Below are 22,233 nucleotides of genomic sequence, written 5' to 3' on the forward strand. Positions count from 1 at the left end.
TTTCTCAAACTTTAATATAACCTTTAATATATTGTGTTTGTTATTTTTGTTTCTGGGTCAAAAGGACTATACACTTTACTGATTGTCTTTGTAGAACTGAAGGAAAACCTATGATTTGCAAATCTAATAAAATGTATCCCTCTATGTTTTCAGGTTCTACATAGAGAGCATATCCTACCTGAAGGATAATGCTACTATTGAGCTGTTTTTTCTTAATGCCAAGTCCATCATCTACAAGGTAAACTCAATAATATGTTGCCATAATGCATTATCCATAATACTGTTGACTGGGATGTATTTATCCTAAAATGCTTTACAAATAAAGATGGTGAGTTTTCTTCTGGACTTGCTAAAAAAAAGAGGTGGGGGTTTTCAGTAGGTATACTTGAAGTTAAAAATAATGTGGAGTAATGGACTTTATACGATTTGAAGCATGCCACTTCATTGGCCAATTTTTGGTTCTAACTGAAGAGGCCAGCTTGGGATTTGGTGAAGCAGAAAATGTGAAACATTTGCATCAGCTGTTGCCTATCATTATATGTGCTGCTCCACATTCCAGCAACGAGCGCATCATTTGACACATTTTCTGCCATCTGTCAATGTTGAAGCACATTTATTTCGGCTGTTAAAATAAACACTACATAAGCTCCCCTAATAGAAATGCAAATATATATTTTGAACATTTGGTGACTCACTTAAAGCATTCCTCTAAAAGAAGGCAATTTCTATGTTTTTCTTTTTCTCTAGTGCAGTTAACTGGTTCGCTTTCCCCTATCATATTCTATCTACTTCCTCCCCTGCAAAAAGACAACAATGTACTGTAGATTCAGTGACACCAGTGTTCAGCAGTTATTTTGCCTGTCCAGAAGAGGGCGTATGTGCTCTTGAAAAAATAAATGGGGCAAAAACAACCCAAACAAAGCTCTGTAGAAAACTCTGATAATATCATTAGACCCATTATTTTCAGTGCTGACAGTGATGGAAATTCCAACAATAAATGCAAAGCCATTTAATGCATATTTTTGTTGAATTAATGTTCAGACTAGTGTGTCATACGCAATTTGTTGTATAAAAGTGGTATACAAACCTCACATAGCTAATAGTGTCAAATAGTAAACAAACCTAAGTTTACATAGGAGGTTTGGGTTGTCTAGTTTATTTCTATGTGCACAGCATCAGTCTTACTGCAGTTGTGATGAGGAAGACACTCAGGGGGAATACACAATCAATGTATTGCGGCCACTGATAGCATCAAGAATCGTCCATCACTTGCAGCCGCTATCTGCCCCATCTCAAGATTGATTAGCAATAGATATTGCTCAAACACACTTGGAAAGTTGTGCTTCTGTGTACGGTTTGCAGCAGATGTAGGCACATGACCTAATTTAAATATGTGCAAATAGCACAGGAGCACTTCAACTCTATTTGGCTGCACAGATAGGGATGCACTTCCCCCTTTGTGGGGGCTTTGAGAATGATATGGTTTCTTTCTGTCTTATTTGTGCAGGTTAAGTGGATGCAAAAGTGCGCAATCCTCTTGAATGGTAGTGATTATGTAACTGAGTATTCGGGGATAGACTGACCCACAAACAGAAGGTTTCTGGTTCAGTCACGTCTTTAGCTACTTCAAGAAGATATCTGATCCCGCTATGCTCATGTATAACAACTTGATAACAACTTCAGCTAAAATACAATGATCTCTTTCAATGCAAGAGAGCAAGAAAATAAAATAAATATAATGCCGTATTTTAAGAATTATTTGTTCATGTACAGGGTTGTTAAGAAACTCTATCTCGGGATATGTTCTGCTTCAGCATTTGTATAAGTTGTGAGAAACCTGCTGTGCTGTGGGAACACATACAGTACGATAACACATACTCAATGACGGTTTGTTGCCACGTGGGTGGTACACCCAGGGTGGGTTTGTTCATCCTGGCTGTCTGATCTCCCAACAAATTAAGAGGTCGATTGTAAAGGGAGCATTCCAGGCATACTTGACCCACTACTCACTGCTGAATACCCTTCTCCCCCTCAAAGCAGACCTAGCATTCAATGTATATGAACATGCCAATGGTCTGTGATTCCAAACACCAAGAAAGATATTTGATTGTCATGAAGTCTACCTTTTCCCATATCCACATGTCATTAAAAAACAATATTACATTTGAAAGAACACCTATGGAAAATGTAATGAATAATCAGTAACCAGAGCATCCATGCCTACCCTCAATCCCCAAACCCCCTCTATTTGCCTCTAATCTCTGAGCTCCATCCGCATGAAGAGGTCATGAAATTAGAGAAGGGAGAGTGGAAAACTGGAGGGGTAGTGGAAGGGCAATGAAAGTTACAAGCAACCCTTCTTGGATAAATGGAGGATGATTAGAGGCACGACCACTTTTGCTCCCAACATGTTAAGTCAGTAAAAGTAATACAATAATTTCCTTCTCTCTTTTTCTTGCAGGAACTTATTGAAGTGGACAGTGATGTTGTCTTCGAATTGGCTGCCTTTATTCTACAAGTAAGATAAAGCTTGTTTTTTGTGTGGATCTGTGTTTGGATATATGTTTTTAGCTCATGCAGCCAAATGCACTGGTTGTTCCAGGGGCTTTTGCTCTGCATTGAAACAGTTTTGAAATGTTCTTCCAAAATGTCTCCACCAGCCTTTGATCCTAATTGACCATGATTGAATTCACATTTTCTATTGCAGTCATAATTGACGATGATTAAACCTAAATGATTTAATGCAGTAATCAATCTGTCAGTAAACTGCCATGATGCTTGGAGATTTTAAAACCTAAAAACCTCAACTGCCTTAGTTGGTAGAACAAATCTTGGCTACCGGCTAAATATTCAGTGCCGTCAGTCGGTGCTAATATAACACAGAGCAGCAGAGGAACTCTTTTACTTCACAAACTCTTCTCAACGCCACCCCATACTCTCTCCTATCCCTTTCTCTGAGTAGGTCAGTCCATTAACTATGATGCTGCAAGGTCATGTTACACATAGACTTGGCTGTGTGTGTGTGTGTGTGTGTGTGTCTGTGTGTGTGTGTGTGTGTGTGTGTGTGTGTGTGTGTGTGTGTGTGTGTGTGTGTGTGTGTGTGTGTGTGTGTGTGTGTGTGTGTGTGTGTGTGTGTGTGTGTCCTTGTTGCAGGTGCAGATGCACAGTATCAGATATCAGCTCTGTAGGCCTTCAGAGGCTTCACTCCAGATGGAGGTTTAATATTTCTCTCTGAGCAGAGCAGACCTGGCTGCAAATTCACCAATGCACACCGAACATAAACACAGATTTTATGGTCACTGCTTGGTGCTCACATATCCATATATGTAAATCCTTTCTCCTCTCACTACTTTTTTATTTCCCTTTCTGTTCCACAGGAGGCTAAAGGTGATTTCACAAGGTAAGCACATGAGTAACTTGTAATCATTTGTAATGTAAGTGAAAGTTGTAGCTAGGAGCTTCAAATGTTTATACCACATATTCCGTCTCAATTTTCATCCCCAGTGATAGGGTGGTAGGGTTTATACATGTTTATTCAGAAGCGAGAGGCTCAGACAGAGGGACAATGGAAGTGATATCAGTCGTCTGTCTGCTCCTCAGCTCCCCTGAGCATTGAGTTGCATCACTGTCTCTTTGTTTCTGAGCTGGGTTTGCACCCCTCCCTGCTTCTTTCCTGCTACCCTTGTTCCACTTTGATTCACTCTCTTCAGCCTGTGCTGCCACTCAGTTCTGATTTGTGTGTCAACATGTGTGTAAGGAAAGACAAAAGCTATTGACATTCCTCCAATTTAAGACTCAACATTACTGCATACAATTATTTCTTATACCAAAATATATTTTACCAAAATATTCTGAATAAATATTTAAACTCAAATGAATTAAACTCAAGATTAACTTCCCAGTCAAGTAATGTTTCATTTCAGCTACTCTCCACATGTGGCTCTACACATCTGTATGATGTTAGCCTAAATGTATGTCATCCCTCATCCCCTCATCCCTTTGTTGTAGCACAGATAACAGCATCCCCTCTGACCTCATTTCCGCTTGTGAAAGGAGTAAATAAACACGATATCCTGCAGAGGGCTGGAATGTGACACACTCTGGAGACATTCCTTTCCCCCTTCTCCCCCTTTCCTTTAACGTCTTCCTCCCACGCACACATACCTCCCTTCTCTAAAAGCATTATAGACTCCATACACTGTACCCCTCCTCCATATTAGGTTTCACTACATCAGTCACTGCTGCTACTCTTCAAAACACCTATTCTTACATCTCTTACATTACTTAGATCTTGCGGCAAGCGATGGAAAGTTACATTTCAGTATTAATTATAAACTATTTATAGACAATTAATATGTTAAATAATTATTGATTTGAGTGACTTGTGAAGATGAACATGTCACAATGGCACAGAGCACACAATGTATTTGTTCAAATGGAGCCCTTTCCTGCCCTTTTATTGAGTACAATGCCAACGTGTTGTACACCACCACGTATACCTATTGAGTAGTTACTGAAATGGTTATCATCCAATCCAGACACACAGCTGTGTTCACACATTAGGAACAGAAGGGCAGGGTGGATGGGATCTCTTCCAGGGCGTTAGCTCATAGGTTGTCATGTTCCCAGGGCTTCCCCCACTCCTCTGAGGCCTGGGCGGCGGCTGGAGGGAGGCTGGGGGATTAGAGCGGGGTATTAAGACCTCCTGCCACTGAAGGTCTGAAAACTGAATCTAAAGCCAAGTCTCTCTGCCTGGGTCCCTGTCTCATGTACTCCGTCTAAAGGTTATCTATTGTCCAAGGCACAAAGTGAAGAATTAACAACATTTTAGATTACTCTTACTGATAAAAATGATTCTGTTTTGGGGTAATACCTTACCCCAAATACAATAACCTTGTAGTGAAACTATCATGACATCAACATTCTGTCCCTCTTTTCTCTCAGTTCAAACTGTCGGTGTCCGTGCAGCTGTTCTTAGAAAAAGGCTCTCTAAAATAGAGAATTGTCCTACAAACTCTCTAAAATAGAGAGCATTTAGGCCAATGGCATTCATGCCTCTCTCTTGACTAAACTTAGTTCCTTCAGCACCAATTTTCCAATGTTATTTTTAAGACAGTTCTGGGAAATATTCAGTTTTGCATTTAGTTGTTGAGCTAAATACCTACAGCAGAGAATGATTGTTCTTGCAGAAGTAGTGTTGATCATGTCTTGTGGTTTCTCCATCACAGTATTGAAGCAACCAAGTCTGACCTGAAAAAGCTGCCTGCTCTGCCCACCCAGGCCCTGAAGGATCACCCGTCTCTGGCCTACTGGTGAGAGACTAGTCATTTACAGAGAAAACCATCACAACATTGCACTGGTCCTCCTTGTCCCAACCTGATTCCTTCTTCTATTTATTAACTGTCCTACAGTGAAGACAGGGTTGTGGAGCATTACAAAAAGATCAGTGGGCAGTCCAGAGGGCAAGCTATTGTTAAGTAAGTATTTGAATATGTCTCTGGTTATGTTTGTTCACCTTATAGAAGTCTGTGTTCTCTGTAACCCTGACGTGTCTGTATTTCTGCTCCTCACAGTTATATGAGCATTGTAGAGTCTCTGCCCACATATGGAGTACATTACTACGGTGTAAAGGTACCGTTTTACTACTTTTCTTTTCCTTTTTTTACACACACATGCCACACACATTTTTCTTCCTTCTGGGAGTTTGAGATAAGGTGTTATGATTGAGATTAAAGCTATTTGTACTCTGTCTTTCTTTATCCATCTCTCTTTTTCAGTCCCTTTCTCTCTCTCCATCAATCACATAAACTTGCACAACCTTTCATAACGTTTTTTGGTGTTTTGTGTTTTAGGACAAGCAGGGGATCCCATGGTGGTTGGGTCTGAGCTATAAAGGCATCTTTCAGTATGACCACCAGGACAAAATCAAACCCAGGAAGGTGAGATGACGCTCCCTCTGATCTCTCTGCACCACAAACAATGATCTTTAAAAAATGTATTTGTATATTTTCCAAAATTGCAAAAGGTTGTGATTAAGCAGAATTATTCTGTGTCTGTATAATAACTTCCAAGATATATTTCCAGTTTTGGCACCTACTTCTTTACTGTCGTTTTTAATTAGGAGTGAGTAGTTAACGTGTTACTCTAGAAGGAAATGTTTTCATGGCCACCGCTGGTCTGTTTCTTCCATTCAGTGAGTCAGGATATTGTGTTTGGGAAGAGTACTAACAATGCTGAACAAATACTACTGTCTGGAGACATTCAGTCCCGGAATGTTTTGCATCCTGTCCTGCTTTTATTCCCCTGAATGGGACCCTCCTCCCAGTGGATGCAACCAGTGGTCCGCCTGTGAAAGCCTTTCTTACCTCACCTCTGACCTCCAGCCGTCTGCAGGGCCTTGATCTGTGGCATTCAGCCTGGTCTTATAGGGTGTTAAAGGGGTTAACAGCATCCTAGAATACTGACTGACCGACCACCAACACACTCCAACACACACATAGACTGGTACTCTGTAGCTCATAAACGCACACAAACACACACTAATGAATGCACACATCCACACACAGGAATTGAAGTGAACTCTGAACTCACCATCCTGATGAATACTTCCTGTCTGCCACAGATTTCCTGTTTGCCACTAACATTATGGTGCATTCCAGTGTAAATGACTGTCTCACCACCGAACACCAGTCTTTCCTCATTACCTCATTAAGTACCCAATATATGGTGGCTGCTGAGGTGTTAAATAACCCTGTTGATGGATCCTCATCTTCTCACTTCAAACTCACACAAAACATGCTGGGAAACTTGTGAAAAGGTCACAAACTGGTTTAATATTATACAAAGTATATACATATTTGTTGAAATGGCAAAAATGGCAAGTGATAGCTTTCTCAGAGGTGAGGCGAAGAAGAATGAGAGGGATTTCTGCTATCTTAGAGCGACATGGAGGGAAGAAAGAGTTAATAGCATTCCCACACAAGACTTATCAAGCATTCAGCTGCCATAGCAACACTCAGTGTGAGTCATTGGTCCGTTAAGCTTTGGTACTGATCTCCTCACTGTTTACCCTCTGTCCTTCTTTCTATCTCCTTCTCTCTCTCTCTCACTCTCACTCTCACTCTCACTCTCACTCTCTCTCTCACACACACACACACACACACACACACACACAAGCACACACACATTTAAAAGCAGAGAAAGTAAGGTTCGGCCTCCCCACCGCACAAGTGGGATTGTATTCTAAGGAGCTTGACCCAAAAGAGATTTGTGGACTGCATGTCTTGTTAATGCAACATCACAAGACTGACTAAATTCCAATGAACACAGTAAGGTTTGTTTTCACTAATAAGGCAGACAAAGAGGGTTGGTGGTGCTCCTTTTACAGAGTGATTCCGTGTTTTAAGGAAGAGACACTGAGAGGTCACTGGGAGCTTTCCCTTTGTTATGGTAGTAATGAGAGTCACCGATATTTCATCAAACCAGAGGAAGAGCAGTTGATTTGGTGATTAGTCAATCAGCCGGTCGAGTACCAGTAACCAATGACTCAGGTCCTCAGTACTGTGACTCAGTCAGGAGGAGGCAGAACACTAATTATAACACATTATGGGCTAATAACTGTCTTTTGTCACAGGAAGAGAGGTTAATCTTTTTAACATCAACTTTCTTTATTCATTAATAAGCGCCTAAGGGACTCCAACTTGTGATGTAGAATAGGTGTGTGTGTACTGGAGGCAGTTGTGTTTAATTAGTTTGTCTTTTTATGAGGGGAGATCCCTGTTGTTTTAAATGCAGACCATTCACCGCAGCCTTCACGTTTATTTGGGGATGTTAACATATTTTTCCCCCTCTCCTTACCGCAGGCCACATTTAGATAACATAAAGTACACACAGGCAGGGTTTACAGCCGAACCACACGATTGCCTCGTTGGTGTGTTCTGACTCATTTAGACAGAGATTATAGGGTCTGGGTTTGGACTGACTACCTAGCTGACTGACAGGCTTAAACAGGAAATCTTCTGTCAATACTGTGAAGAAGCTGCAGCGAGGTTGAATTAAACAGCACATTAAACTTAATGTGATCTCACATGCATTTCACTGCATATTGATGTTTTTCTGTAGTGTATTAGAAGTACACACTGCTTTTAGTCAACTTCTGTCTGTGTTTCATTTAGAGCAATCAAATAATTAGACTCATGCAGCCTGTTCTGATTAGTTTTATTCCATAAATGTCATACCTCCAAAACAACACAACCAAAACGCAAACAACAGGAAGTCACTCCTGAGTTTATCGACATCCCCATGACAACTAGTGGATATAGTGGTGGGCACCAGAGCCCCACCCATGGGTGAAACAATAGAGAGCCTCAGGTCCAGTTCTTGAAAAAGAATAATATTCATATGCTATTTAAGCCTTCTATTCTTCTTGAAACCCCCGGGGAGTCCACTACACCGAAGAAAGGCATTTACACTATCAGATCAAACCTTTTCATCTGTAATGGATGTGTGCTGGGGTGCACAGACAGTATTATAAGAAAGACGTGGGTCTTTGCACATGAGCGGTTGTTTGCTGAATAATGACCAGTCACTTCCTCTGCTTGTGTTTGTGTCTGCGTGTTTTTGCCATTTTGTGCGAGCGTTTGACGGTCAGAGGGAAACGATTTATAGTGACTCGCCCAAATAACAGAAGCACCCAATGGCTTTGACTGAGTTTCTTACAAATAATCTGTCAGCAGGTTTTTGATGTTTTTTCCAGACATTCGCGCTATTAAATGTCTGCCATGAAGACTGCAAAGGCTCATGTATCTGGGGCACTGTCTTAAACAGCCTAGAATCACAGCAAAAATGTCTAATTTTAAACTTGAGGGTAACTTTATTGCACCTCCTTGTAGATCATGTGAATACAGATACACATGTTCTACTTACCCTGACACATCAAAGTTTACTTAAAATAATTTCAGCAGCTCTATCGTGCTGATGAAGAGAACTGCTTTAGTGGTCTCGTGCCTTAACACAGTTAAAAACAGCTATTTTATCTCCACAGCTATATGTATCCAACACACTCACCCACCCACTATCTACCCTGCCCGCTATATTTAGCACCATGCTACATTAGCACTTCACACTCCATTGAAAATGCACGGTACAGCGACAGTTGCGATAAGGGTGCCGATTTCTTTCTTTCTTTCTTCATGCTTGTGCACACACATACACACGCAGTACATACAAATATACATCAGACTTTGTTGTTTAATCATATTTCTCCCCCTTCCTCCCTTTTCCTCCTTCTCATCCCTCTGACCATTGTTTTCACAGGCTGTTAAAATTCCTGGGCCGTGACCTGTTCCTCCCCTAGCTCCCTTTCTCCTCTTTTCCTCCCTCATCCTGTCAAAGTTGGGTCGTCCACATTGTTTCTTTTTCCCTGTTTCTCAGTCCTTAGTTTGACTTTCTTTACTGATATTCATTCAGTGTACACCACAGCTCAACATGTGTGTGTTAGCAGGTCAGCGCCAGCTGATAGATGCAGGAGTTCTGAAATTGCCCGCACTCTACTCTTCTATAACGAGAAACAGACTTTGTGAATGTGTGTCTGTGCGTGTACACACTGACTAAACAGAGCAAGCGGGCACTTCAATTGCTTGGGCCACAGAAAGATTCTTCCCCCCTTCATCACTCCTCCCCTGACCCTCTACACACATACACACTCACACACACACACACCTCCCAACCACAGAGCCCAAAGCAGGAAGCACAGTCCCTGAGGGAGGAAGGAGGGGTCAGGAGAAGGGGAGGCATTAACGTCCCCTCCCTCCTAGAAAAGCTACAGGAGAGGAGGAAACTTAACTTTACACACTTTCTCTCCACCAACACACACACACACAGGCACATGCCTACAGATGGTGAACACCCACTGACTCATAACGTTCTGTTCCCCTGCGTCTGGGAGGATTTAAGATACACACATGTTGTGGAGTACGTCTTGGGGGAAACTTTCTCGCCCAGCTGGCTTTGGCTCCATTTAAAGAGGACCGGATGGTTCATAAAGGGGACGGAAAGAGAAAAATCAGAGCAGAGGAAAGAAGGCCTCCTCCCTCTCACACTGTCTTTCTCCAGAGTGAGGTCATCCAGCGAAGGATCTGCTGTGGACAAGACCGCCCGGTCTGGATTTGATCAGAGGTCCTCTTCTCTGCCCCCACCTCCCCTGTTTCTAACTCCTCCTCTTCGTCAGAGTCCTTTCTGAGTTTTTTTTCTTTTCTTCCTCCGTATACATTGCCTTTTCACTCAAAACAAATTGGAACGTACACAGAAGAGAAAAGAGGATTTGGCTGAAGGCTGTGTGGATTTAATGTGAAGCATGTTTCTGTGTGAGCTGCCCTGAAGACTGTTTCTCCTAAACCTCAGGTGTTCCAATGGCGCCAGTTGGAGAACCTCTACTTCAGAGAGAAGAAGTTTTCTGTGGAAGTTCATGACCCCAGGAGGTAAATTAATATCAATGTAATTAACTGAGTGTTGAATTGCATGATACCAATTATACTTTAGTTATTAAATGTTGATACTATTGAATTGTTGTGTAGTTCATCTTTGGAAGTGGTATAATTTTACTTCAGTTATGGACACCTTCCAGTAGCACTGACTGTAAATTACCCCTGTGTTTAATGTGAATGTGTTGAGATCCAAGCATGAAAAGAGAGATTGGAATCTAATTCAGTAATAATTGCAGCATTTGTCTTGGCAATAGAGCGGGATATTGGGGAGGTCTCGGTGGAACCTGACACAGATTGATAGTCTGATATTAACACACTTGTGCAGCCACATGCATGCACAAACACAAGTTCTCTTTCACACACACATACAGTGTAAAGCCTTGATGGTTGACCACAGAAGGAGAGATGGCTGTGCGATATAGCTGTTTTGCGGAGGAAGTGAACTCTCTTGTGTTTATTTAACACAGCTATATATATGTGGAGTGTTATTCTACAGACAGAGGGAGGGAGAATGCGAGAAAAAGAGATGGACAGGGTGAAACAGAGAGCAGTGGTGTTTTCTTTACAGGAAGCTGTCATTAGGGTGAGCGGGCCTGTTGCTCAGCTACAGATGTGTGTTTAAATAAGGATGAGTAAACAATGAGGAACATCTTGTGTGGTTGGTTTGCCATATTAAACCTCTAATATTCTTTATAGGGATGCACAGTATATATAAGTGCTGAATGATAGAATACATAACACAGTGGTTATATGTCATGGTATTTACTTGCTCAGAGGCCATCATTACTTCTTTAGAAGCAATGTCAATTAGGCGGTGGCTCGTTTTACTGCATTTTTACAAGTGTCAGAGAAATGTGGTTTCTTTCAGGTAATATAAAAAAAGTGAAAGGCCCTATCTAGAGGCGGAGCTTAGCTTTTCTGTTAATGAGTGGACTTTGTGAAAGAGGAACTGCTATTTAGGTATTATATTGGTAAGGACTTAGCTATTGGAAATCATCCATCCGTCCAAACATCTTAGCCTTTCTTACCCACATGTATTAGGGATGTGCATCTCCATCACTGAGGCCGATGGATGCGCATCTCGATACGTTGCCACGATACGATACATTAACGATACATTTGAGACACCAGGCGATGGATACGATACGATTCACCCCTGTTGCGATACAGTTCGATACGATTTGATTCAACATTATGCGATACGGGGCAATACGATTCAACACAATGCAAAATAATAATACTTCAATATGGTACGACAGAGGATTTTTGTTTTATTCCTTATATTAAGCAAATCATACATTAACAAAAAATGCTTTACTGTACATATGTGGTTATCTCTACTAGTACTGCACATCAGTGGCGGTGCTAGGGGGTGGCTACTTGGGCTCAAGCCCCGGATGTTTTCTGAAAAGCCCCGGATGTTTCACTTTAAAAAAAAAAAACGTCTCAGGAGTAATGTGCAGTACCGGAGTCCACCAGAGAGGCAGCCACTGTGGGACATTAGCCTGCGTACTGCGTAGCCTGCCCTGAAGAAGAAGTGATCCTTCCTAGTGCCTGACGAGTTTTAAGCTAATAGCCTATACAGTTATGGATATTAGAAAGTTATTGTCATTGAAGCAGCCGGCGCCACAAGCTGCAGCAGCAGCAGTATCAGCAGCTGACAACAATGTCATCACCAGCAGTGAAGAAATGGATGATGTTTCAGGTTTGTTAATCTAATGGTGATATCTGCACTCTGGCTGACTGAGTAAGAAGTGAAAAAGAGTGATGTAACGTTAATGTTATAGCTAGTAAACATGGAGTTACCACACTAAGTATACCCTTATATGTTAGTATGTATACAGAACATGACTAACAATTATCCTAAGATGTAACGTTAACCCTTCATAACTCAGTCTACTTTTAAGACACTAAAATAACGTATTTTTATTTTGTTTTCACGCGTGGAATTATACCGGCTCTCGTTTCAGTACATAACAACAGAACTGACAGGCAACCCTCTGAATCCGATTGGCTGTGACTGCATCCACTCAGTGTCCGATTCAGAAACGTGACTCTTACACTCTTTACGTCACAAACAAAGATGGTGGATGAGAATAGATCTATAAAACGATAAGCAATGCGCCAGAATCAAGGTGAGACTATCCGCATCCTTTAAAACTCTATACGCACATTCGTTTCACCTTAATAAGTAAACGACTATTTGAGTGAGTTAAGGCATTAGTTTGCTTCATTAAAGGGTGTTAATGAGTGTTCTCCAGTGCCTTTTGTCCGCTTTAAGGTGTTATTAAGGTAGGGTTAATGTTGCTCTCAAAGTACACCAGATTGATGCTTTCAACTTCAATATTTTAAAAAAAATCTTCCCGGGAGAGCATGCCCCCGGACCCCCCGAGAGGAGGCGACGACCCCCCTAAAGGATGTTCGGTCCACCCCCCACTTATAAAAAATAACACTATACCCCTGCACCCCCCCCAACCCAACGACTCCTGGGCTAAGCCCCGGATCTCCTACAATCCTAAATCCGCCTCTGCTGCACATCCCATTATGCTGTTTCTTTTTTACCTTAAAAAAGTACAATTGTATAACACCTCACAGTTAAACAATTTAAGCATGCATTGCCTATGATTAACAATGTGCAAATAACAACTACCATAGTGCAATGCCCATACAACTGCCAGCCTGATGTGCTTAACACTCATTCATAGGCTAACTCACCAGTGAGCAGAAAGCAGTGGTTTCTATATGAACAATAAAAAATACAAATAACCTTTCACACACAGGTATTTCATAACTGCTTACAATTGTAAGGAATACATTTAAACTATTATTGGCAGTCACAGGCTGTTGTAAACTAAACACCACTCTCAGTGATTTAACTCATATGTCTTACTTTGAGGTTTTTCTTTTCAGCCGCAGACCCCATGTCGCCTCTTTATGTGCGTCGCTAAGTTCCTCGTACTACTTGTGTACTTTAAAGCGGCACGGCATCGTTTACAATTTGCGAGCGATTTTTCAAGTTGACCGTCTTTCTTGAAAAATCCGAAGTGTTGCCAAACGTTTGATTTGTAGGTATTTTTCGGTACGAGGTGTTTCTCTTTCTCCTCGACTTCCATGTGTGTTGATAACTGAGACTCGCGGTCTCCGTAGTGCGAAGCAAAGATCAAAGATCGTCTCTGCTGAGTGCTGACAGGATGAGGGGATATTATATGAATGAATCGGTTTTTTACCGATTCAAAGACGCTACAATCGATGCATCGCGAGTTCAACCCAAACTGTAGCCGATGTGCACTCTTTCAACCGGTGCACTCGCATTTTGAACGTATATGCCGGTGCACCAATGCGAATCGGTGAATCTTAACATCCCTAACATGTATGCATCAACTTGGGGTATAACAAAAATGTGAAATGATTCACTATCTTATCTTTAACAGCCATGACAAACTTCATTAGTATTTGTAGTATAGGTAACGGTGATGATGAGGAAGTTGTCTGGTGGGAGTGTTTTGACTGACCATCTGTATTCAGTGTATATAAGGAGGCTTTGTGTCTGCTCTTACAGTCGGGCCTCGGTGACGAGAAGGACGTTTGGTCACAGCGGCATCGCTGTGCACACGTGGTACGCCTGTCCTGCCCTCATCAAGTCCATCTGGGCCATGGCCATCAGCCAACACCAGTTCTACCTGGACCGAAAGCAGAGCAAGGTCAGTGAGTCAGACCCACCACAGACCATACACATGAATACAGATAAACAAGAGATACAGTGAAGTCTTCAAGCATGGTCTGTAAGTTTGTTGCAATTAATGATGTGTTCTGACAAACCCTTTCCATTCTCGTTTCTCCAGTCCAAAATCCATGCAGCGCGGAGTCTGAATGAGATTGCTATAGACCTCACGGAAACAGGAACTCTAAAGACCTCCAAACTAGCCAACATGGGAAGCAAGGGCAAAATTATAAGTGGCAGCAGCGGCAGTCTGCTCTCGTCAGGTCAGTATGTGTTCAATGTGTGTGACTGTGCTGAGAGAAGGAGAGAAAGACAAACAGGGAGAGAAGATTTGATTTGTGTGCGTATTAGTCTTTGTGTTTGCATGTGTGCTGGTGAGGGGGAGTCTCATCGACAACTGGAGAGACAGAAACAGCTGCTTCCGGAAACAGGCCATTCATTCTGTGCTGACTGTTCTCCCACACATACTGTATACACACCCCGCCCTGTGTCTTTCTGTATGTATGGAACCCACCCTCTGTGTCACACTCTCATCCTCCAGAGGCCCCTCTAAATTTAGTGGGTGAGGGAATGAAAAGGTCAGCAGGTCAATATACAAATGTACCATGGCCTTTAGAACAATGTTTGTCCGTGTTGAACAAGTATGAATGTGACAGCAAGAGAGGAATGTACATGAACTACTTTTACAGTGAGGAGGAAAGTGCCCTTTTTAACCCAGACAGACATGTCAAGTGTTGCATGCTAGGAGAGTCAGTTCAGTAATTAGTCTGAATAGGCTCTAGTGAAATTTGATTAGTTTCTGCTACATTATTCATTCAAAATGACATTCACTAGACCAAAGCAGCATCATTTAAGGTTGAAGAGGGTGTCTATACATGGCTTTGGTGTCTGCTATTTAGATTACAGCACACCTCACTGAATCAATTACCACTCAAAAGAACACTATTCTCTTTCAGTAAAAATGTCCTGCATGCTGTCCTGTCCTATCGGATCAGTTGTTTGCCTTTTCTTCATTTTCTAAGTATAGATACCTGTATCCCTGCCTAATCTCTTTATCTCTTCAACCATCCATTCCTAGTCTCCTAATCTCCCTTTTTGCTTATCTTTGTCCCTCTCTAGTTTCACCCCCTCCCTGTATCATACAGGGTGTCTTTGTCTTGTCACTTGTCTCCTTGGTGTTGTGTCAGTGTGTTGATTTCATGATCCACTGCTAACTAGAGGCCATCTCTGCCCAGCAACATAAACATGTCATAGGAACTGTGGTGCCATAAACACCCCCCCACCCCTGCCATTTATTTCTGGTCAAACTTTCAGCTGTGTTTAGTTTAGTATTGTTACTATGTCAAACTGCATACGTCACGCACAGACCAACTGAGAGAAACAATGTGTTTTTCTGTGTGTGTGTGTGTGTGTGTGTGTGGGGGGGGGGTTGTATGTATTTATTTATTTTCAAACGAGAGTGGCACCATCTCAGGGCCTTGGAGATTGTGCGTCACTGACTTTGTCCTAAACTGCCCCTTCCTTGAAGGATTCACACTCGCACATACACACAACTAACACTCAGTGTCCTTATCGAAGCGTTCCACTCACTTCCCTGTAAACATCCTGCGAGGGTAGCAGGTGCACGCATACTTGCTGCCTTTCCTCTGCCTCAAAACAAGTCCCCACTACTCTACACACTCATATGCTCCTGCCTCCCGCCTCACGTTGTGTGTTGTCTGTGCCCTGCAGGCTCTCAGGAATCAGACAGCTCCCAGACAGCTAAGAAAGACATGCTGGCAGCACTGAGGGCCAGGCAGGAAGCTCTTGAAGATACGCTAAAAAAGAGACTAGAGGAACTCAAGAACATCTGCATAAGAGAGGCGGTATGAAAAACAACAGTCTCTGCAAATATTTAGAAAACCAGAATCATTTTAGACTTTGCCTTTCTAACCTTTCCTCCTGTCGTTTTTTTTAGGAGCTGACAGGAAAGCTTCCCAAGGAATATCCTCTGGATCCGGGAGAGGAGCCGCCCACAGTGAGACGGAAGATCGGTACCGCCTTCAAACTGGACGAGCAGAAAATTACTCTGAAGGGAGAGGTGAGGCTGTTTTCCACAGTAGCACTTTATCACATTTGCAATCTCCCCGCTCCCCACTAAAGGCCAAATAAAAACAGGAGATCATCTGGTGGTTACAGTGTTTAATAATAAAACCAAATACCACAAGGACCTGTCCAAGGCACTGTGGTGCAGTAATGTAATGTTGAATGCAGCGCTTAATAATTAAGAGTCTATTATTATTATCTATTTATGAACATTATGGGCTTTGTACATCAAAGCTGGTGTTTTAAAAGCTCTTGATGTTATACAGTGCTGATCAAGGGCTGTATTCAAAACCAATTACTTTAATTAATACTCACATAATGGTTGTGATGATTGACATAATGAAAACTTAATTCATCCCTCCTCAGTTGTTATGTGAGCAAAGGAAACAGAGAACATGGAAAAGCTTCAGTCTAAGACGTCTTGAACCATGTGAAAGAAGTTTTTCTGCAGCTTTGTGTCTCTGTCTTTTTGTGCCACGGGTAGATTTTCCACAGCAGCAGAACTTCTAAAAATAGCCTGGCAGTATTCTTGCTACAGGAAGTGGTGATAGTAGGATTGTGTGAGCGCCTGAATGGGTGTGTGGGTGTGTTTCTCTGAGGTTGTGTGCTTTGAAAATAATCCAGGGACACAGTATCACCAAACTGCCTCGCAAGCAGAAGGATGTTTCTTAATTTACACTGAACACCTTAAACTCCCTCACACACAGAAACAGAAGCCACTCTGGTAGGAGTGTGCAGGGATTGTTAGAGAGTGGGATTCCTCTGAACTGAGGTAGTCTAGTGAGATGTTGATGCAAATAAATACATCATCGCTCTGTCTCTCTAGAGGCAAGTGAAATCATGTGTGTTCTCATAGATGACTGCAAACATGATTGATATGAGTTTATTTTCTTGTGTATACTCAGTTTTTTACTATTCTATGCTATTTAACAGTATACTACGACATGAATTTCCCTATGGGGATCAATGACGGTTTGTCTTATCTTACCATATATGTACAGTAGATTCACATATTTAAGTGAGGTAAACATGCAATATGTCTGCAGTGTGACAGCTTATTTTACTTGGTACATTCTCTCTGCTTTTCAAATCTCAGGAGAGGTATAGAGGAGGAGAGGATGGATTGATGGAGAGGTGTTATTATTGGGGAACAGGGTGACTCAATAGGGAATATCCGGTGGTGAGAAATGTGAAGCAGCAGCACAGATAAATGATTTCCGCAGTGTGTTTGGTCTGGCAAGCCTTGGTGTGTGTGTCTGACCAAATGCATTGCATGGGAGAGTTAGAGTCTGACTACGTGTCTGCAAACTAAGCCTTGTTGTATTTGGATTGTGCAGAGATTTCTGTTGCTAAAACTGTGAGCCAATCCAGTATCTTTGTGCCCTTGTCACTCAGAGTTTGCACTCGTGTGTTTGCTTTTCCCAGGAAGAGGAGCTGGAGCGTTTGGAGCGCGAGTTTGCCATTCAGTCCCAGATTACAGAGGCAGCCAGGCGTCTTGCCAGCGATCCACACGTGAGCAGCAAGAAGCTGAAGAAACAGAGGAAGACTTCTTATCTGAACGCACTGAAGAAGCTCCAGGAAATTGAGAACTCTATCAATGAGCACCGGGTCCGCTCTGGCAAGAAGCCTACGCTGAGGGCATCGCTAATCATAGAGGGTACCAATAAACTCCTATTCACTTAAATCAAAACTGTTATCACATCTCTTTATATCTATGAGCTGTTTTCTCATATATTTGATATCTATGAGCTGTAGTTGCCACCACACACAGCTATATTCTCCTCAATTACTGTTCAGAGTGGCAATAGAAAGCCACAAATTGCTTTTTTTTTTAAAACAACAACATGTAGACATGCAGCTTTTAGGCTTTTAGATTGGTTATTTGTACAATATTTAACCTCATGTGTTTTTCTCTGTCCTATAGAGGCCAACATTTCTGAAGACAGTTCGTTGTCTGACGCACTGGTCTTAGATGATGGTAAGTCTGTCCTGCATATTTCTGTGCAAGATTCTTACAATAACTGATTATTGGGCTTCTGTTTACATGATTTTATGAAATAATAATCTTAAACCTAATTCAACGATTACTCTATTTCAGATGATCCTCAAGTCACAGGTACTCCCACCTTCTCTCCAGTAGCATCGCCTCATAAGGGCCTCCCCCCTCGACCTCCCTCTCACAGTCGGCCCCCTCCGCCCCAGTCCCTGGATGGCCTGCGACATCTGCACTACTCACGCCCTGACTATGATAAATCACCCATCAAACCCAAGATGTGGAGTGAATCGTCACTGGATGAGCCATACGAAAAAATCAAGAAACGCTCCTCTCATTCAAGGTAGGGAGGGAGTTTATCTTATCTAGCTTGAGAATAAATCTAGGGTTTGTTGACGTAATGTAGAGCATTGCATGCATATGTTGCCTATGTAAAAGCTACTTATTAAATGACATTGTTTCAAATCATGCTTATTTTCTTTGCCTCTTTTCCAAGTCACAGGCGTTTCCCCAGCTCTGGCAGTGCAGATCCGGGGGGGTGTAACTCTCTGCAGAGCAGCCCCATCAGGAACCTCCCTCTCTGGAACTCTCAGTCCAGCATGCCGTCGACCCCGGACCTGAGGACCAGGAACCCCAACTACGTACATTCCACCAGGTCAGCATTTATACCTTTTACTGTTTATTTAAGACTTAGATTGCTCTATTATTGATTATGTGGAACTTTAAAAATGCCTGTCTAAGTCTACCCCAACTAGAATGAGGTTACAGGGCTTTATCTATTTATATATTGAAACATTTGTAATTCCATGAAATCTGTATATCTTTCCTATCCGATTCCCTGTAAGTAACTTGCTGTGTGATTCTGTGTCTCTCAGGTCAGTGGACATCAGTCCCAGCCGTCTGCACAGCCTCGCTCAGCACTTTAGGAACCGCAGCTCAAGCCTTGAGTCTCAGGGCAAACTGTTGGTGCCCGACCCCGACGCACACCCGCACACCCTGGGCACCCTGGGTAGCCCGGAATTCTTCCTGGTCCCAGGACGCAACTCCAATGGCTCGGACCCACTGGACGACTGCTCATCCTGCACCAGCCAAAGCAGCTCGGAGCATTACTACCCCTCTGGCGGACCCCCAGGCAGCAACCCCAACTACTCCACTCTGGGAGAGGACTCACCCTCCAAAGCAAGGCAAAGGCAGAGGCAAAGACACAGGTAGGGGCGGAGCAGATGCAATTAAAAGGGTTTCCTTACACAACATTTGGCTATTGTACTAAATATATATAATTTAACAGTTATTTTCTAAGATTGATGAATGATTGTCCTTCCCTCCAGGTCGGCAGGTCACCTGGGTTCCTCTAACTCCGGCTCCATGCCCAACCTGGCAGCTAAGAACGGCACTGGTGGGGGCTCAGGTGGAGGCGGGGTAGGAGGGGGACACCACGGAGTCTACCTCCACAGCCAGAGCCAGCCCTCCTCCCAGTACCGCATCAAGGAGTACCCGCTGTACGTGGAGGGCAGCCCCAACCCGGTGGTGGTGCGCAGCCTGGAGAACGACCAGGAAGGCCACTACAGCGTCAAGGCCCAGTTCAAAACCTCCAGCTCCTACACGGCAGGGGGGCTGTACAAAGAGGCCTGGGGGGGAGAGGAGGGAGGCGAGGGGAGCGGCCGACTCACGCCGTCGCGCTCTCAGATCGTACGGACACCGTCATTGGGGCGAGAGGGTGGGGGCAGTGGGGGAGGGGGGAGGGTAGCGGTGTCTGACGAGCTGCGGGGCTGGTACCAGAGGTCCTCGGGGAGCCTGAAGGACAGGAGTCACTCACACTCGGGGTCTACGTCCTCCGAGACAGGGTCGCAGCAAGGCACTCTGGGACATGGTCGGGGGAGTCGAGTCGGCACACTCGCCAAGGGCTCACCAGGTGGGTCTTCTTATTTGTTCACATTAAACCCGGTCTGATCTGGGTAAAAAGTATCATGTGTTTATGTAAAAAGCTTTACACTGGTCCTGTTATTTATACAAACAATTATTTTGTTTTTAAGAGTTTCTAATGAAAAGGTTCATGCTGTGAAAACTCAATGCCCTGTGCTAGGCTCGAACCTCAAACCTTCAGATTATGAGACGGGCCATGGGTCATGTTTTCAGATTGACTGAGACTCAGAACCCTAGCTCAGTCATTTCAGTAATAACAAGTGTTTCCCCTTTTTTACTAAACCTGTTTGATATATATAGTTTTGTATTTTTATTAAGTTTACAATTTATTGAAATGTAAATGAGAAACTTTATATTTATATAATTGATTGAATAAGGAATGCCCTGTGCGAGGCTCAAACTCACGACCATTAGATTAAGAGACCCCAGCAATGTTTATGATGTAAGATTAGCTGTGAGCTTTGAGCGGTGAACATTTGCTGAGTAATTTGGTCACATAACATTCACATTAATACAGTTGGTACAGTCCGCCTCTATAAGTACTACGTAAAAGTTACATGGGTAGCTTGGTTGCTCTGCAAGTGAGCAGAAATCTGGATGTTTGGATCATCCCAAAGAGCATTAGATCAGTCTGTACCAAACAGCGCTTTATGAGTTTAAATTACACACCTTCTTTGTTGATCAAATATGGAAATATGAAAAGTTAATGCCCCGTGTGAGGCTCGAACTCACGACCTTCAGATTATGAGACTGACGCGCTGCCTACTGCGCCAACGAGGCCTATTTTCCCATGGGACAGTTGTGTTAGTTGACCCCTGACCCACACGTTCCTAGTGACCCTAGAGCCACATCCCCTTAAACCCCTCCCCCCATGTGGAGCAAAGTTGAAATACCTTTGCCGATCACCTCACTGTAGCCTCTATATTGTGTGTTTGCTCTGTGTATATGTGTCTCTGGTCAATGTGTGTTTGTCCGCTGTGTCTCTCTGACAACGCTGCATTTTGTGTGTTACCTAGCATGACTAACTGTCTGTTTTCCCCATAGCTGCATCCCCTCACAGCCAGAGGAGTATGACGCCCACCAGCGAACACGCAGCCACACCCCCCTGTAGCCCACAGCACATCCTCAACTGGCAGAGCGGGTAAGACACAAACAGACTAACACACACACACACACATACAGCAGCTGACCGGGATGACAACATGCTTCAAGCCGAATATGAATTCACATTAATTCACGACAAACTGCATCTTGGCTGCTCAGCTTCTTTCTCTCCATCTTTATACAACCTTCACTCTAACATCCTCTCGAGCTTTGACTCCATGTTTTATCTGTCAGCTGATATTGTTTTACACTGTTGTTGAACAAATCCTAAAGGAAGATTTGTATGGAATTGTGGGTTCTATTTTAAACCTTCTTCATACTCAGTTTCGGTCTCGACTTCACTCACTGCATCTTTGTTTTTTCGCTCTTTTTTCCTGTCTTCTTTACGTCACGGGAAATGTCTCTTATTTCCTCATTTGTCATTTCTTCCTTGTCTCTCTCTGTCTGCACTAACCCTCCTTTCCTTGTGTGTGTGTCCTCTCTCCTGGTTTAGAGGCACAGCAGACAGCTCTCCTACTGAGGACGTCTGTCAGTCTCCCCCTCAGCCCAGCTCTGATGCATAGAGGTACTGTCTGTAGTCTCTACCTACAGTGTACTTTACAGAAAACACAGCAGCAGCAAAACAGAGAGAAAATAACCTCGAAGCAAGGAACAGTAGTAGCGAATTTACTCACAATCAGACTTTAATCTATAGGACGTTGCCCATTAATAAATCCCAACGTATTAGGCAACATCACTTTCATCATCGACTGTGGGGGGCTGACAATGGGGAATGTCCACCATGTCTTGCTCTTTGACGGTGGCGGTATATGTCATGTACTCCTTCTTTGGCTGTATCTCTATCTGATCTCTGCATGTGCTCTGCTCTGTGGTCTGACACTGGCTAATCCCTTACAGGATCTACTAATAGTAAAACTCAACCA

The 22,233-nt window shown here is 43.0% G+C and overlaps 1 protein-coding gene and 1 non-coding gene across 10 annotated transcripts in view; one reads left to right on the top strand and one right to left on the bottom strand.

Moving 5' to 3' along the window:
- Positions 1-22,233, top strand: part of frmd4a (FERM domain containing 4A) — a 122,353-nt gene that overhangs the window by 96,000 nt on the left and 4,120 nt on the right. For 7 of the 9 annotated variants that reach the window (XM_034215592.1, XM_034215593.1, XM_034215591.1 and 4 more), the window contains exons 5-23: positions 154-238; positions 2,462-2,518; positions 3,378-3,400; positions 5,229-5,312; positions 5,412-5,477; positions 5,574-5,631; positions 5,853-5,939; positions 10,402-10,478; positions 14,044-14,185; positions 14,327-14,468; positions 15,937-16,070; positions 16,163-16,285; positions 17,716-17,947; positions 18,215-18,268; positions 18,389-18,626; positions 18,780-18,938; positions 19,159-19,491; positions 19,612-20,195; positions 21,251-21,347. In XM_034215592.1, coding sequence (XP_034071483.1) covers positions 154-238; positions 2,462-2,518; positions 3,378-3,400; positions 5,229-5,312; positions 5,412-5,477; positions 5,574-5,631; positions 5,853-5,939; positions 10,402-10,478; positions 14,044-14,185; positions 14,327-14,468; positions 15,937-16,070; positions 16,163-16,285; positions 17,716-17,947; positions 18,215-18,268; positions 18,389-18,626; positions 18,780-18,938; positions 19,159-19,491; positions 19,612-20,195; positions 21,251-21,347 — 2,775 coding nt within the window. Of the gene's footprint in view, positions 1-153; positions 239-2,461; positions 2,519-3,377; positions 3,401-5,228; positions 5,313-5,411; positions 5,478-5,573; positions 5,632-5,852; positions 5,940-10,401; positions 10,479-14,043; positions 14,186-14,326; positions 14,469-15,936; positions 16,071-16,162; positions 16,286-17,715; positions 17,948-18,214; positions 18,269-18,388; positions 18,627-18,779; positions 18,939-19,158; positions 19,492-19,611; positions 20,196-21,250; positions 21,348-21,803; positions 21,876-22,233 lie in introns of all 9 variants that reach the window. The other 2 variants (XM_034215590.1, XM_034215589.1) reach the window with 2 other exon arrangements.
- trnam-cau lies at positions 20,914-20,986 on the bottom strand. Its single transcript has one exon. It is a non-coding gene; the product is annotated as a tRNA-Met (tRNA).

This window comes from Gymnodraco acuticeps, unplaced genomic scaffold (assembly GCF_902827175.1).
Source record: "Gymnodraco acuticeps unplaced genomic scaffold, fGymAcu1.1, whole genome shotgun sequence".
Classification (NCBI taxonomy): Eukaryota; Metazoa; Chordata; class Actinopteri; order Perciformes; family Bathydraconidae; genus Gymnodraco; species Gymnodraco acuticeps.